A 15,939-nucleotide genomic window follows, 5' to 3' on the forward strand; every position below is an offset into this window, starting at 1 on the left:
TTTATATAGACATAAAGGTGGCCTGGGAGCCATGCCTGACTCTTTGACATACTGTATATGTGTCGTCCTATTTTATAGTCAATCTGACTGGTTGTGGCTAGTGTTACATATATGTGCCAGCTTGGTAGAAAAAAATTATGAAGGGGTCTGGATTGGTTCTGTGCCCACTGAACTGCCAGGATTGAATATGTAATAGACTCAGTCGACTGTAGTTTCCTTGTTTTAGCGCCTGAAAGAAAGATGCTTTGAACTCTGGAATAAAAAAATTAAAAAAAGGGGAAGAAGGACTCCTTGGGTGGGTATTAGATTTGATTTCCAGCAAAAAGTCATCTAGGTATAGCACCACTGAGATTCCCTTTTCTCTTAAAGAAATTAGAGCATCTGCTAGTATTTTTATAACAATTTATATAGCGCCAACTGTTAGAAAAGTTTTAAATGTTTATTGAGTGACAATTAGAAAAACTATTAGAAAAACAATAACCCTGAGACTGATTTTAAAGATGACTTCTGAGCACGTTGTTTTATTAACTTGCTGTATCGTTTTGCTTTGACGAACTCCATAGTAAGTTGCAGGATGATTAGGCGTAACCATATTTGGTAGAACAAGACTGTACAGGAAACACTAATTAGCCAAATAAAAGTACCATTTTGTACCAGGCACGCCATCTGTGTTTCCTTAGCCAATAGAAGCGTTGAGTCTATATTATTGTAAATATTAGGAGGGGGGAATATACATCTCTAAGTGATTCTTTTGGCTTGTAAGCATCATCCTTTTGTGTGACACATCTGAAATAAATTGTCTGCTTCTTAATACACCTGGAGTTTGACTGATCAACAAAGAATAAGCTTAACACCTACGGTTTGAGCAACACTTTACAACAGGAATATGTAATTAGCGGACCTCCAGCTGTTGCAGAACTACGAGTCCCATGAGGCATAGCAAGACTCGGACAGCCACAAGCATGACACCCAGAGGCAGAGGCATGATGGGACTTGTAGTTTTTCAGCAGCTGGAGGTCTGCTAATTGCATATCTCTGCTTTACAACATGAGGGCAGACAGTACAGTCACAATACAACTCAAATTCAAGAGGATATCTGAGGGTCCTGCTCAAATGTATGGGGTCAGACAGGCTTAAAAAAAAAAAAAAATGCAAGTTCAACAAAATGTTGGCATTTCATTCCCTGTAAGTCCTACACAGAAAACCTTAGGCATCTTTTTGATGACCTCTAAATCTGAAACACGCATCCTCAGACCTATTGTCAGCATAAACCAATCCTTTGTCAACAGGTTACTTCAAAAGAAAATAGACACCACCGTGAACTTTTTCACATGATAGAAGGGTTTTAAATTCAGGTTCATCCAATATTCTCCCAAAGGTTTCAATCACAGAAAAATTGGAGGATAAAACCCCTCTCCCGTGACAAAGTTAAAACAAAGGCAAGTTCCTGGACATCAAAATGCTAAATATATTATTTGCGCTTGATAGCCCAATTATTTATGGCAATGTGACTTATGGCTAGTCTAAAAGAGAAGCCCCTTAAAAAAAAAAAAAATATATATATATATATATATATATATATATATATATATATATATATATATATATATATATATATATATATATATATATATATATATATATATATATATATATATATATATATAAAGGGAAGTTGGTGCTGCTGTAGACATCAGCATAATGTCAGGCCACAATAACACCACCCACATTAATACAATTATTACAGCATGAAAGACGTGCAGCTAAAGAACACGGAACATAGCAGAAAAAGGTCCAACTGAAATGAATATTATTTATTTATTTAAGAACAGTCCTAGCCATTTGATCACACAATCGGAAGGGGAATATGTAAGGATTCTTTTCAGTAGTGAATACAATCCTAGACATACATGTATGTGGTTATACTTAAATATGGAACTGTTGATGACAACTATCCAAAGTTGCTAAACTAGAGTGAGATTCTAATAATTCCAGTGCAAAGGCCAACATTTGACTTCCAGAAAGTTCCGCTTTGTAGAGAATGGTTCCATAAACAATGCTGCCTGACCACTCACAACCCTCTTTTCAGTAAAATGCATTTAAAAATCCAGCACTGAAGAAGCGTGTTGTTAATTATCAGTCATTATCTGTCATAAGAAATGTAATTGCTGCATGATGTGAAGCACAGTACATACTGTTTTGCTCAAGCTGAAAGGTGATTTGAAATAATGATGACAGCTGAAACTGCAATCCTTTCAAATCAATTTCTAGCTCTCTGGTGCAGAGAATGTAGAATTTTATTCCGGGGTTTAGCCAATGTCACACACTCTGCAAACAAGGGAAAATGTACTTATTCCGGGCCAGCCAAACCAACAATGCTACTCAGGATACGTTCAAGGACAATTCCAGAGAAATAATTCAAAGCATTCAGATGACATAAAATAAACAAAATAATAAAAAAGGCACATGGTTCTAAAATTTCCACTTAGCTGCAGACGTAAAGTGGTTCTAAAGCCTAAACATTTTTTACCCTAATGTACTCCTTGCATAAGGTAAAAAAAAATGTTTTGTCATCAGTATCCCACCTCACCCCCATCCCCCTTTTACTTACCCGAGCCCTCAGTCAATCTAGCACTGTGCACGTCTGCAGCTATTCTCTCCCCTCACTTCCTGGTCTCTTGAGCTTTGCCATTGGCTCCCATTGTTGTCAATCAAAGCCAGTGACTAAGAAACAGGAGGTGGGGTCAAGTCCTGCTGTCTATGTCAATAGACGCAGACAGTGAGGCTTGGGAGCAAGCTTTTTATGGGGGCACTTGAGGGAGGGGAGGGGAGGGGAGGGGAGGAGCCAGAATTGTCAACTGGGAACCTGAGAAAAGCAGGTTCGGGGCTGCTCTGTGCATTTCTAACGCACAGACCAGGCAAGTATAAGCCTGTTTTTTTAAATTAAACAGGTTCTTTCTTAAATAATAAGCAAACGCACACAATCTGGAGACCGTAATGCACATTTCACCTCAAAAATATACATTTCAACAGTCTTTAGTACAAAGAGAAAAGGAAAACCAGGTACAAGAGCACAAGATCAGCACATGTAGTAAATATCCCACCCATTGACTATCTAATAAACCTGGCCTAGAACCGATTATCTGCTAAAGCTATCAAGGGTTACGATGGTCTATAAAGACATTGCAGTAGCCGCATCTTAACTAGTTCACACGGGCTGAGTCCAGGGGTATCCAAACCATGGTGCCCATACCCTCTCAAACCCCCTATGCTGGTACAAATCTTTCAAAAATAAGGGCGTTTCCCATGTGTCACCCACATTCGGCGTGAGGGAGGGTCGGACAACTTCCAGAGCAGGGGCGTCTGCACCCGGAGCCAATGGACGGATCGGCTTGAGATGCCAACATCGCTGGCTCCTTGCACAGGTATGTGTTCTTATATTAAAAGTCAGCAGCTACAGTATTTGCTCCTGTAAATCCTCTTAAGGCTACATTCACACCTGTGAGTATCGTTTTCAGGGTTTTTTTTTTTGCAGAGTTTTTGTACACCCGTGTCCAAGGTTAAAAGGTCACCAAAGTAAAAGCAGCAAAACGCCTGTAATCTGCCAAAAAAGAAGCTCATGTATTTTTTTGAGCTTCAGGTGACAGAACGCTCAGATGTGAACAGGAGCCATTGAAATGAATGGGATTTTGCTTGTTTTGGAACTTTTCAGAGGAGCCTTTTATAAGCTGAAAACGCTCAGGTGTGAATGCAACCTTAAGGCATCATGCACACAGATTATTTTGTAAATGCCCCTAGAAACCTTCCTCTGGGCAGCAACGTTTGGGCTAATAAAAAAAGTGTTTAGCCGCATCAAGCATTTGGGTGTTAATTCATTGTATTGGTCAGAATAAATAATTTATTCTTGCCACTGAAATTAATTAATGCTCAAATTCTAAAACGAGCATAAAGCCAATGGGTGCATGCAGAAATGCATCCGGAATGAATCAGGAGTGCGTTTTTGTGGTGTAAACCAGCCCTCGGGCTATTTTTTGTCATATGTATTCAAGTACGTTATGCACGAGTGGTGGGTCTATATTTTTAGTACTCCGAGAATTTTATATAGTATACGTTATGTATTATTTGTAGCATGTACATTTTAATGGTATTCAGGAGGATTATATTTTCATAGTCAATTGTTTTTTAGATGGGGGGGTAGTGCTGCACTGTTTTTTTAATAGGACGCTGTAAGCTGGACCCGCGGGATGAACGTGGAGGTGGACTGCACTTTTTCACACTTTTCTTTTTACATTTCTTTACTGCTTTTTTTTTTATGGGTCTTCTTTTCATTTCAAGACCATTCATTTATATGCACTATAAAGCCTAGAATACACGCGCTGAAAGTAGAGCGCCATTGGCCCATGTGTACAACAGTGGGTCTGAAAGGGCCAGCTTCTGTCAAAGGGTTATGACCAAAAAAAAGGTCTGCACTCTCCATCAATGGCACAGAGGGCTGACCGGAGTGTTCTGGTGCACAATAGCACAGCAGGGGATATTGCTGCACTAACATCAGATTGTTAGTACAGCGGCTCGGTCCTGAGCTGCCAGACTAGTAGTGTGTACGAGGCTTTTTAATGCCAAAATTTGACAAAAATGTACACAAGTTTCCTTGTAACAAAGTCTTGAGGAATGGTCTTATCATACTAGAACAAACCCAGGAATGGGTGCAAGCTCCTACTCTGGAAACCTAAGTGAAGTGTTTATGATCTGTAACTACAGAGTGTGTATGTCAAATTTTGTATAAAGTACTTTTTTTTTTTTTTTTTTTTTAAACAAAAAGCATAAAATTCACTGGAAAAGAAAAATCAAAAATATTTTTTTTTTATAAAATTAATAAAGTAGCTGCTTTTCATGTCTTTCAGTGATGGGATAATATGTGTTTACTAAAAAAAAAAAAAAAAAAAATTGTACGTTCTCATATTTTATATGAATTTCCTCCAAGTATTCTACTAGGAACATTGATAAAATGGAGGAGGAAAAGGTGTCAACGATATATAAAAAAAAATAAAAAAAATAACTACATCTAGAATGCTATTACAATTATTTAATGACATTTGTATATGTGACTTCAGTCTAAAAACATTTGGCACAAATCTGCCCTGTACCCCATCAATACTCTCTTCCATGTATTATTTAGAAAGTTAAGCCTATACTTTGCTAAAAGCCAACAATGAAGCATAAAATAAATATCCTGTTTGTTTACACTTTTTTTTTTAGCCAGCCATAGACGGATTGACATTCAGCTGGTTCAGCATGATTTTTATTTGTCTATGGACAGGCTGGTTGTACTGAAATGGATTACAGTATAACCAGCCTGTTGGGTTTTCTTCACCTAGTCACCATTGTATTCTCCCAGTAGGGATAGTAAGCTGGCAGAAAGATTACCCCATCAACAATGACTGTGTTGATGGGGAACTCTAGAAAATGTCCTTCCTGTCCTAACCCTTCTAAATGTATGAGAATATCCACAATGGGAGACAAAGCGTGACATGAAGTGGCCTTGCAGCTTACCCATGCGTTAGCACACAATTGCAAATGAAACCCATTTTTAACGTAGACTGTTGGACAGGTTAATTGGTTGGTAAGCAGACCGATTGGTGAGTTGAGCTTGGAATTTTCTCTGGTTTTGTCTTTCATGCAATTGCCCTTCCATGCGCTCCTTGCTGTGAAGGCCAGTTCTAGGTGGGGACAGGAGCCATCTCTGTTACTGGTGTAAATTTGGTCAGGGGGGACACACTGTGAATCTTTGCTGCCATTGTGCTAAGTGCCCAACATGCCCCTGTGCCTTTAAGGAGGATCGGGCTACCCAAGCTCACCTGCCCCTTAGCTATCCATTAGAATGCATGTGCTCCCATTGTGGAGCCTCTCATGAATTCAGTAGCATTTAGGACTGCAAGGGGCACAGGGTGCCATGAAGAGGCTTTGCAGCTTACCCATGCGTTTGCAAATGTGTGCTAACTAAACCCCTGTTTTTAATGCAGACTGTTGGACAGATTAAATTTGTTTGTTAAGTTGAGCTGGGAATTTTCTCTGGTTTTGCCTTTCATGCGTTTACCCTTCCATGTGCTCCTTGCTGTGAAGGCCAGTTATAGGTGGAGGCAGGGACCATCTCTTTGTTACATCAGAGGCAGCCCAATAAATGACAACCCTCGAGCAGTTCTGCAGCGCTAAAAAGGAGGATATCTGGGGACCTGGAAGTAGCAGAAAAAGGGATGGTGGCAAATAGAGAGAGCAGCAACTGACCGTCTAGATTGGTTACCAAAGGAGGAGGGCACATTCAAAAGTGAAGTGTGCCAAAATTGTGCAAGAATACTGTGCATACAGGAAAATCATGCCAACAGCTCAACTTTCACCTCTACATCCACTTTAATAATTTTCATGATCGATTACCAGTACCGTGCTGTAAATTGGCACTACTTGCGCTTTCTGGGCAAAATCATGTTGTTTATAAGAGTTACTAAAGTAAAGTGTGAAAAAGGGGCCACAAGACTCCGAAACTGGCATCACAAGTCACCCATTAAATGCTCGCACCTGTAAAATATCAGGTTATCAATAAGGAAGATTTGATCTAAAAAGAAAAAAACATTGGTGCCCAAGCCAAACACCTGATTACATTATCAGGCAACAAACTACTAATACACTGGCGGATGCAGTATCATACTCCTGGTTTGTTAAATGTACATTCTGATATTGCTTGGCTGTAGGATTAATTATCATTGCATGGAAAGACAAGGTATTTTTTTTAGAAGCTTAGACCTCCTTTTCCAGATAACTGGTAATGCCTGTATAAAAAAACAAAAATAAAAATATTAATAATAATATGCATGGGTTGTCATTGCTGGAATATTTGATAAGCCTGGGATTCGAAGTATAAAACTAGTATTCCTGCATCACAGCCAGGTAACTAGCATTTTCAGAAGGAAGATTAAGAAAATGCAGTCTGCATGTTTCTCTCATTCCAGATCTCCATTAAAAATGTAAAGGTTGTGTTTGGCATTTTTTTTTTTCTGTCAGCTTCAACTGTTTCCAGCAATTACATGATCAAAAAGTGTAATGGAAATCAATCAAAACTACTTCTAGACCACTTACAAAAGGCACTTTCTATTGATTTTGAATCCTATTTGTATTGTAATGACTGAAAGAAGAATACCAAGTGTATGGCCTGTACAAGTTAACAAGAGTAAAAACTTTGTGACCTTGTGCATCAAACTGTACAAAACGTCTGGGAAGCCCATAGCGAACAACCATAACAAAACAAGCAGTTCAGCTGTTTAGAAGATATATTAGGCTTAAGTTGGCCATAAATGGGTGTTTTTTTTTTTTTTTATTATTTTATTAACGACCAGCCAAGCGGCTGATCAAATAAAAAAAAAAAGCAAAAAAGAATGAAACAAGAAAAAATAAAATAAACACACAAATAGATTTTGCCATCCAGACATTCGAGGTGGATGAAGAAAACCTCCCCCGCTATGCCATAGTCTTCCACAGTCAGAATACACTAATCAGTGCTGCAGCCCATTGGCTGCAAGCGTTGAACAATGGACAATATACTGACAGACCTTGAGGAAGGAATCGATCATTAGATCAAGTCCCCTTTGAGCGGAAACAGCCCTTAGATGGATCGAAAATCATCTAGTCCCTGCTGAACTTCAATCCCCATATGCCAGCTTAAAGCTATTGTAAAAAGATTTAAAAAAAGTTTTAAAAACAACAAACATGTCGATACTTAGCAGCCGCGAACCTCCTCCTCCAGGGACCCCTGTAGGTGCTCCTGGCCCCTCCTCTGTCCAGTGCCCCCATGGGGGTATTCATGCAGGCTTGCTCCCAAGCCCTGCTTCTGTGTCCATTGACACAGACAGTGGGACTCGGCCCCGCCCCCTCATTACTGCCAATGGCTGCCGGTATCCCAGCAAAGCCAGCAGGACCCAGAAGTAAGGGGAGAGAAAAGCTGCAGATGTGTATGGCGCTGGATCGAATGAGGGCTCGGGTAAGTAAAAGGGGGAGCGAGGGGGATGCTGATGTCATTTTTTTACCTTAATGCAAGAAATGCAATATGGTAAAAAATGTTTAGGCTTTACAAACCACTTTAAGTGGAACTTCACTCTCCCAATCAACATCGACTACTTTTAATCTTCATGCTGCTAGTATTAGTAGATAGGGAAATATATATTTACTTGTTTTAAACTTATTTTTTTCTAAAATTTCTTCAATTCCTGGTTTCTTGCCTAGGCAAATGATTTTATACATCCCAGAAGTCTTCAGGAGGGGAGGAGAGGGGGGAGGGGTTTTCTCAGATAAGCACTCTCTCCTGCATGCATGCTTGCACTAAGGGTAGATGGATTCCAGGAAGTAAAATGCTACATGAATCATTTGCCCTTACTCAAGATGGCCATGACCAGAAATGCAAGGGGGGGTGTTTTGTAAAGTGATTTCTCAACAAGATAAAGCATGGAGACATGGATGGATGGGGAAGCTTTGAGGCAAATATTTAGCAGTATAGTCATGTTATTTATTTATTGCAGGATCTGGGCCGTAGTCAGCATCTGACCAAGGAAGTGCTACTTGAGATAGGTTCCGAAGGGCATTGTAAGCAAGACTCCAGAGACTTCCCTTATTCCCTACCATTGCCCTTAAACACATTTTTACATATACGGCACATTAAAAATTCCCTTTACACCAAACTCATCTTTCACCATCTCTTCGTGCCAAGAAAATAGATTGATTATTTCAGGCACTAAAAATAATCAAGTGCTTATTACTGGAATCAGAGGCTTTTCTTAGCATATGGGTGGGATGGCTGTTCAGCAGAGAGGCCATGCATACTGCAATCTGTCTGTCTTGTGCACACAACAACCGAATGAGATATACTAATGTTTACAGAACCTCATACGGGTTAATATACTCCAATATTGCCCTTTAGGAGAGGAAAAAAAAAGGGGGGGGGGGGGGGAGGGTGAGCAAAATACCACCTAGGATAATCAAGTGTTTGGTAATATTTAAAAAAAACACCACATAATGCATCAAACGGGCCCCATGACAGTTTTAACGCCCATCCTTAAGAATAATTTGGTGTATACAATGGAATACAAACAGGGTTTACATAAATGATGAAACCCTGTTGGCTTGTTTGCATTAAGTCAACATGCTGAAAATGTAATGCTTTCAAAAGTTTGCAATAAAGGATTTATCATCATCTCTTTAACCACAGCAAGGTTTTACCCCCTTCAAATACTTCAGTTTTGTAGCAAGCACTGAATCCTCAAAAAGCTGGGAGGGACCTCTGTGTCCCATGATATACTCAAAGAAAAGGATTTTACAGCTAAGTATGATGAAAAAAATCCTATTTTCTTTTTCATACATCATGGGACACAGAGTTAGGCTAATATTCATTCCCAAAGCAATAGCTTTGAGGGGAGGGAGACACCCTGCCAAACAATAGCCATCAGATCTTATATGGCAGCCCACAGTACACTGCGGCCGAAAGCTGAATCCTCGGCTGCTCGAACATCCACTTGATACAATTTTGTGAACGTATGCACTGAAGACCAGGTAGCAGCCTTACAATTCTGAGCCAGAGATACCTGATGGCGAAAAGCCCAGGAGGTTCCTACACCCCTGGTAGAATGAGCTCTCACCCTAAAGGAAGGAGCTTTACATTTCCGACCATTGGCTTGAATGACCAATAGACGGACCCAATTAGCAATGGAAGCTGCCTGCCCCTTCTTGGGTCCTTTTGGTAAAACAAAAAAGGAGTCTGATCCTCGAATCTCTGCAGAGCTAGACAAATAAACCTCGACTGCCCGGACAACATCCAAGGAATATAGTCGTCTCTCTTCCGCGAAAGAGGCTAAGAGGAAAAAAATAAAAATAAGGCAAAATAATGTCCTGAGTTATATGAAAGGCTGACACCACCTTTGGCAAAAAGGGTGAAACAGGTCGTAACACAACCCTGTCATAGTGAAGGATCAAGTATGCATTACCTGCACGAAAGAGCAGCCATCTCTGACACCCTTTTAGCCGAGGTGATGGCCATCAGGAAGGCTAGCTTGCGTGACTTGTAGCTGTAATCGCAGCAAAAGGTGGCTCTACAAAGTATTAACGCAAGGGGGCCGAATAATTTTGCACGCCCCACTTTTCATTTTTTTATTAGTTAAAAAAGTTTCAAAAATCCAATAGATTTCGTTCCACTTCACAATTGTGTCCCACTTGTTGGTGATTCTTCACAAAAAATAAAAATGTTATATCTTTATGTTTGAAGCCTGAAATGTGGCAAAAGGTTGAAAAGTTCAAAGGGGCCGAATACTTTCGCAAGGCACTGTATATTACTCCTTCAAGATCTGAACACAGTAATTAAAAAATTTGAATTAACGTGAACCCGAGAGGCAAATAGGAGGTTTGAAGTCAGATGTCAGGCACTTAAAGGGACTGTAAAAAACCTATGTGCAGCATCTACCCCCTGCTGCCTAATACTTACCTAAGCCCCATCTCGATCCAGCGATGTGCACGAGAGCAGCAGCTGTCCTGGGTCTCTTCCTTCTCATTGGCTCAGACAATAGCAGAAGCACTGTCAATAACAACCAGTGAGCCAATAAGGACACACAGAGCAGGGGCTCAGGAACGAGCCTGCTCGGGTGCACCCATAGCAAGCAACTTGTTATAGAGGCAGAGCAGAAGAAAGGAGCCAGGGGCGCCGGCAGGGGACATGAGAAGAGGAGGATCCAGCTACCATTGCACAGATTAGGTATAAAACATGTACGGTATGTTATTTTTGTTTTTGTTTTTTTGTTTTTAAACTGCCTTTATCATCACTTTAAAGTGATATTAATAGCCTTTTTTTTTTTTTGTAAAATAAAACGATGGTATACGTAGCTGCTTTGTGTAATGGGCCCTTTCTTCCATTGTGGAAGTCTCCTGCCAGCGCTCTCCACTCCTCTTTCCTGCAAGTGCCTCCTCAGCAAGACACACAGCATGGCTCGGCCATGCCCCCACTCCTCCTCCAAGGATTTGACCAGCAGGAGCCTATGGCTGCCCTCTGCGTCTACGAGACCGCAAAGAGGGAGCAGCGGTGCTGGAGATGGGATAGCGCTGGATCAGTGAAGGAGTCAGGTAAGTGTTTAGGGGGTACAAATGGTGTTTTTTTTTACCTTAAAATGTATTAAAGTAGAACTTCACCCAAGAGGGGGGAAGTATTGCTTGTTTGTGTCCCCCTCCTTTAATTGCCCGATTTTCTTTGGTTGGAGGGACCTGGTTTTGACAGGTACCAGCTCCCACTTGCAGTTGGGGCATAAGTTCGACCCACTGCCTCCTGCACAGCCTTCTGGGACACTTTACAAGTCCCAGAAGATTGCGGGACCATACACAAAGCACAGCTCACGCATGCACAATGGGAAACCAGCTGTGAGGCCACGTTTCCATTAGTTAACATGACAAAAAGAGAGAGTCACTTTAAATGAGGTGGTCACAGTTAGCCACTGAGTAACAAGAGTAATGGCAGTATAAATGTTTATTAAAAATTGTACTGAATCACAGTACACTTACAGTAGAAATCAATACATGAGGGATCAGAGGGCCCTGCTCTTTAGAGCTTACAATCTATTTAGCAGTTTATATTTACTAAAATAATTGCATTTCCATGTTCTGTGTGCTGTAGAAGACCCGATATAGTGATCGCAGGGTCCTAGGTTTAGCAACACTAACTTTTCGCCACTACTCAGCAAGTCACTGGCAATGAACAAGCAGTACTATAGGTTAGTGCCTGAAGCACTAGACCAGCCTTTCTCAACACAGAGGAACCCTTAAAATAATTCTCCGGTCTCGAGGAACCCCTGCTAAAAATTATAAATCTACAACTCATGATACATTAGTGTGATGATCGGTAGGAAGAATGGTCCTTACACTTGTGGTCATTGGGAAGAATTACCTCCTTACAAATAGCTAAAAATATCAATGATGTCAGTGGGAACTTATCTGAGAGGCAGAAATGGCTGAAGGAACCCCTAGCAACCTCTGGAGGAACCCTGGTTGAGAATCACTGCTCTAGACCTTTATTTTGCAAGGTGAATTTTAGATTATATGGGGAAAAAAAAACAACAAAATAAAACGATCTGCCACAGACTGTGTCCTTTGAAATATTACCCAGCCTTCCACAAACAATACGATTACACCAAAATAGCTTTAAAAACATCACATTAGTATTTATTTGTGCTTATCTTAAAATCCATTTATGTGTAATGTGATCTCATTCAGTAGATCCATGGAGAAGGGATGTCAGGGCTCCAAGCCTGGGATAATCTTCTACTGAAGAAGCAGGCCTGAATTTACACTAACGCTGATTTTTTAATGCTGTTTATTTGTCACAGGCATGAGATCAGCTGAACACCCTTATGTGGGCATCAGAAAGAAGCATGAGCTCATGCTGACAGATGAACAACTTGACAATCTGAGCATATGCCTTGCATTTCAAGAGAGGGCGAAAGATTATTAGTCTGCCCATTATTAGGAAACAAAAGTGCTGCACCTGCTATCTGAGCCAAAGGACAGATCATACAAAGGGCTGGACTGCCGGGAGAATGTATGTGCACTGATCTCTGGACAAAGGCTGAGCCATCCCTATGACCTGGGATAGGGTGTGGAGAGGCAAGTGTCATACATGTGCCATTACTAACAATGCATTCACATGATCACACTATATATGCCTTTTACATCCCAGATCATATCCATTAATGGTAATCAACATCATCACTGGGAAAAAGAAAAAGCATTCAAGCATTACGCCTTCAGTCATTTCTTTTAACGGCGATTTCAACTCTTTCTACAAAAAGTAAACATGGACAGTAAGTAAGACCATTCATTCACAGCCAGGCCTAAACTACAATAAGCCTATTCATCCCTACCAATGTCATACACCCATCACCACTGGATTCCTAATAATGAACAGTGTACAGATAAATCTAATTACACTGAGGCAAGTGACAAATCTAAGCAATGTGCACCATCGGTCTCCTAGTAGTAGTGCCTGGTCACTAGAGTCCAAGGAGCCTTCTGTCACAAGCCTCGGGGCAGAGATACAAAGGGGGGTCTCTAGAGGAAATGTGCTCAGCAAGGCATTTATATATGCAGATTACAGAGCAGGCCATATTCAATGGATTTCTGAAGAGGAGATTGTGGTGTGGGCCATGGGAAACGGACCAGACACATCGCTCAGCCTGCAGATACAGGATCAACCTGAGCCTACACATACAGGAAACTGCAGGTCATAATCATAGAGGATACAATGTAGAACGGATACATCCTACCATGCCTGCTCTATCCACACTATGCTTGTGTCTACACAACAAGCACACACATATTTATGAGTATATCGCTCTCTCTAAGTGCTCAGGGTCTATAGATGTATAGGATGACTATAGTTCTCCCCAGAGGAAGTCTCAGGGCCTATAGCACTCCCTACAGATGGGCTCAGGGACTATAAATGATGGGATGGGTAGGATACGGTGCTCCCTTTAAGAGGGCTCAGAACCTATGAAGGTGGTGGGTATAGCGCTTCCTATAGGAATGCTCAGGGTCTATAGATGTATAGAATAGGTATAGTTCTCCCTATAAGAATGCTCAAGGCCTATAGATGTATAGGATGAGTATAGTTCTCCCTAAGAATGCTCAAGGTCTATAGATGTATAGGATGAGTATAGTGCACCCCACACAAGTGCTTAGGGTCCATAGATGTATAGAATGGGTATAATGCTCCCTATAGGAGTGCTCAAGGTCTATAGATGTATATAGTGCTCCCTATTGGTGGGCTCAGAGCTTCTAAATGATATAGCACTGCCTATAAGAGGACTCAGGACCTATAAATGATAAGATGGGTAAAGCTCCCCCCATAGTTCGACTCAGGGTCTATAAATGCATATGATGGGTATAACGCTCCTCATAGCGCTGCCCATAGGAGGGCTCAGGATCTATAAAATTATAAGATGAGTATAGCACTTTCTGAAAGGCTCAGGGTGAATGTATGTACAGTTCTCCCCATGGGAGGGTGCATCTACAGACACCGAGCCCTCTTAGGGGGAGCCCTATACATCTCCAGCCCCCCCCCGAGCCCTCCTAGGGGGGGCCCTGTACATCTCCAGCCCCCCCCCCGAGCCCTCCTAGGGGGAGCCCTATACATCTCCAGCCCCCCCCGAGCCCTCCTAGGGGGAGCCCTATACATCTCCAGCCCCCCCCCAGCCCTCCTAGGGGGAGCCCTATACATCTCCAGCCCCCCCCGAGCCCTCCTAGGGGGGGCCCTGTACATCTCCAGCCCCCCGAGCCCTCCTAGGGGGAGCCCTTTACATCTCCAGCCCCCCCGAGCCCTCCTAGGGGGAGCCCTATACATCTCCAGCCCCCCCGAGCCCTCCTAGGGGGGGCCCTATGCATCTCCAGACCCCCGAGCCCTCCTAGGGGGGGGCCCTGTGCATCTCCAGACCCCCGAGCCCTCCTAGGGGGGGCCCTGTACATCTCCAGACCCCGAGCCCTATACACCTACAGACCCTGAGCCCTATAGACCCCGAGCCCTCCTAGGGGGAGCCCTATACATCTATAGACCCTGAGCCCTATACACCTACAGACCCCGAGCCCTCCTATGGGGAGCCCTATACACCTACAGACCCCATGCCCTCCTATGGGGAGCCCTATACACCTACAGACCCCGAGCCCTCCTATGGGGAGCCCTATACACCTACAGACCCCGAGCCCTCCTATGGGAAGCCCTATACACCTACAGACCCCATGCCCTATACACCTACAGACCCCATGCCCTCCTATGGGGAGCCCTATACACCTACAGACCCCATGCCCTATACACCTACAGACCCCATGCCCTATACATCTATAGACCCCGAGCCCTCCTATGGGGAGCCTTATACATCTATAGAGCCCGAGCCCAATTAAGGGGGCCCTTATACATCTATAGAGCCCCGAGCCCTCCTGGGGGGAGCCCTATACATCCACATTCCCCGGGCCCTCCTATGGGGAGCCCTATACATCTATAGACCCCAAGCCCAGCACAGGATGACAGTATACTCCATAGGAGCAGCCATCCAGTGTATGAGCAGCCCAGGCCGGTGCCATGCCCCCGGTGTCCTCCTTACCTCCAGGTCAGTATCTCCGGCCTCGGTGACTCCGATCTCGCTGGGTAGTTCGGCCAGGTCGGTGACCCGGATGAGTCCATCGTGCAGGAAGATGGTCTCCTCCTTCACAGACAACCATTGAGCGGAATCCCCGGCCGTCAGTGAGCCCATGTCTTGTTATTCCGTGCTGTCAGTCAGCCCCGGCCGCTCCCTCATGCCCCGCTCCTCACCCGGTCACCCCCCACATATCACACATACACCGAGGAACAGGTCTGCCCGCCTCCGCTCTCCCTGCCCATGAAAGCCCCAGCCTGCCGGGCACAGAACGGGCACACTCCCACAATGCCCCACTGATCGGGATCTCGGCACCAGTACTGAACTGTCAGCAAGACGCCATATTGGCTGGAGGTGCGATCCCGGCGTGCTTTGCGCTGCCTGGGAGAGATGTGCCCGGGTGGAGAGGGGGATCTCAGCGTCCATACACTGTGCCGATCACTGTCGGCCTATCACTGACATGAGACCATACACGGCTCTTGGTTTTGTTTGGTGGAGGAGATAAAACTACCCTACACACTAGAGGCGAATATAGACCGGAATCATTATATCCTCCTATGTATGTTGGAGCAGGAACATGCCTGAGACATTCAGCATGACACACACATGTAATGGTGCACATTAGTCTTACATTGTGCACCTATGCCACTGTAAGCAAATATCAACACATCCATCTTTCACCCATTCATGTCTATAGGTGGCTGTCTGCATCCCGGGCATCTGAAATATGCCATGTCTGTAT

At 43.1% G+C, this 15,939-nt stretch overlaps 1 protein-coding gene across 2 annotated transcripts in view; it reads right to left on the reverse strand.

Moving 5' to 3' along the window:
* Nucleotides 1-15,576, reverse strand: part of HECTD4 (HECT domain E3 ubiquitin protein ligase 4) — a 269,419-nt gene extending 253,843 nt beyond the window's left edge. For both annotated transcript variants that reach the window (XM_077462034.1, XM_077462033.1), the window contains exon 1: nucleotides 15,165-15,576. In XM_077462034.1, coding sequence (XP_077318160.1) covers nucleotides 15,165-15,314 — 150 coding nt within the window. In that variant the 5' untranslated portion in view covers nucleotides 15,315-15,576. The remainder of the gene's footprint in view (nucleotides 1-15,164) is intronic.
* Nucleotides 15,577-15,939: the final 363 nt, after the last annotated feature.

Source organism: Lithobates pipiens, unplaced genomic scaffold (genome assembly GCF_037356315.1).
Source record: "Lithobates pipiens isolate NorthernLeopardFrog02 unplaced genomic scaffold, aLitPip1_a1.2 Scaffold_3, whole genome shotgun sequence".
In the NCBI taxonomy this organism is placed as follows: Eukaryota; Metazoa; Chordata; class Amphibia; order Anura; family Ranidae; genus Lithobates; species Lithobates pipiens.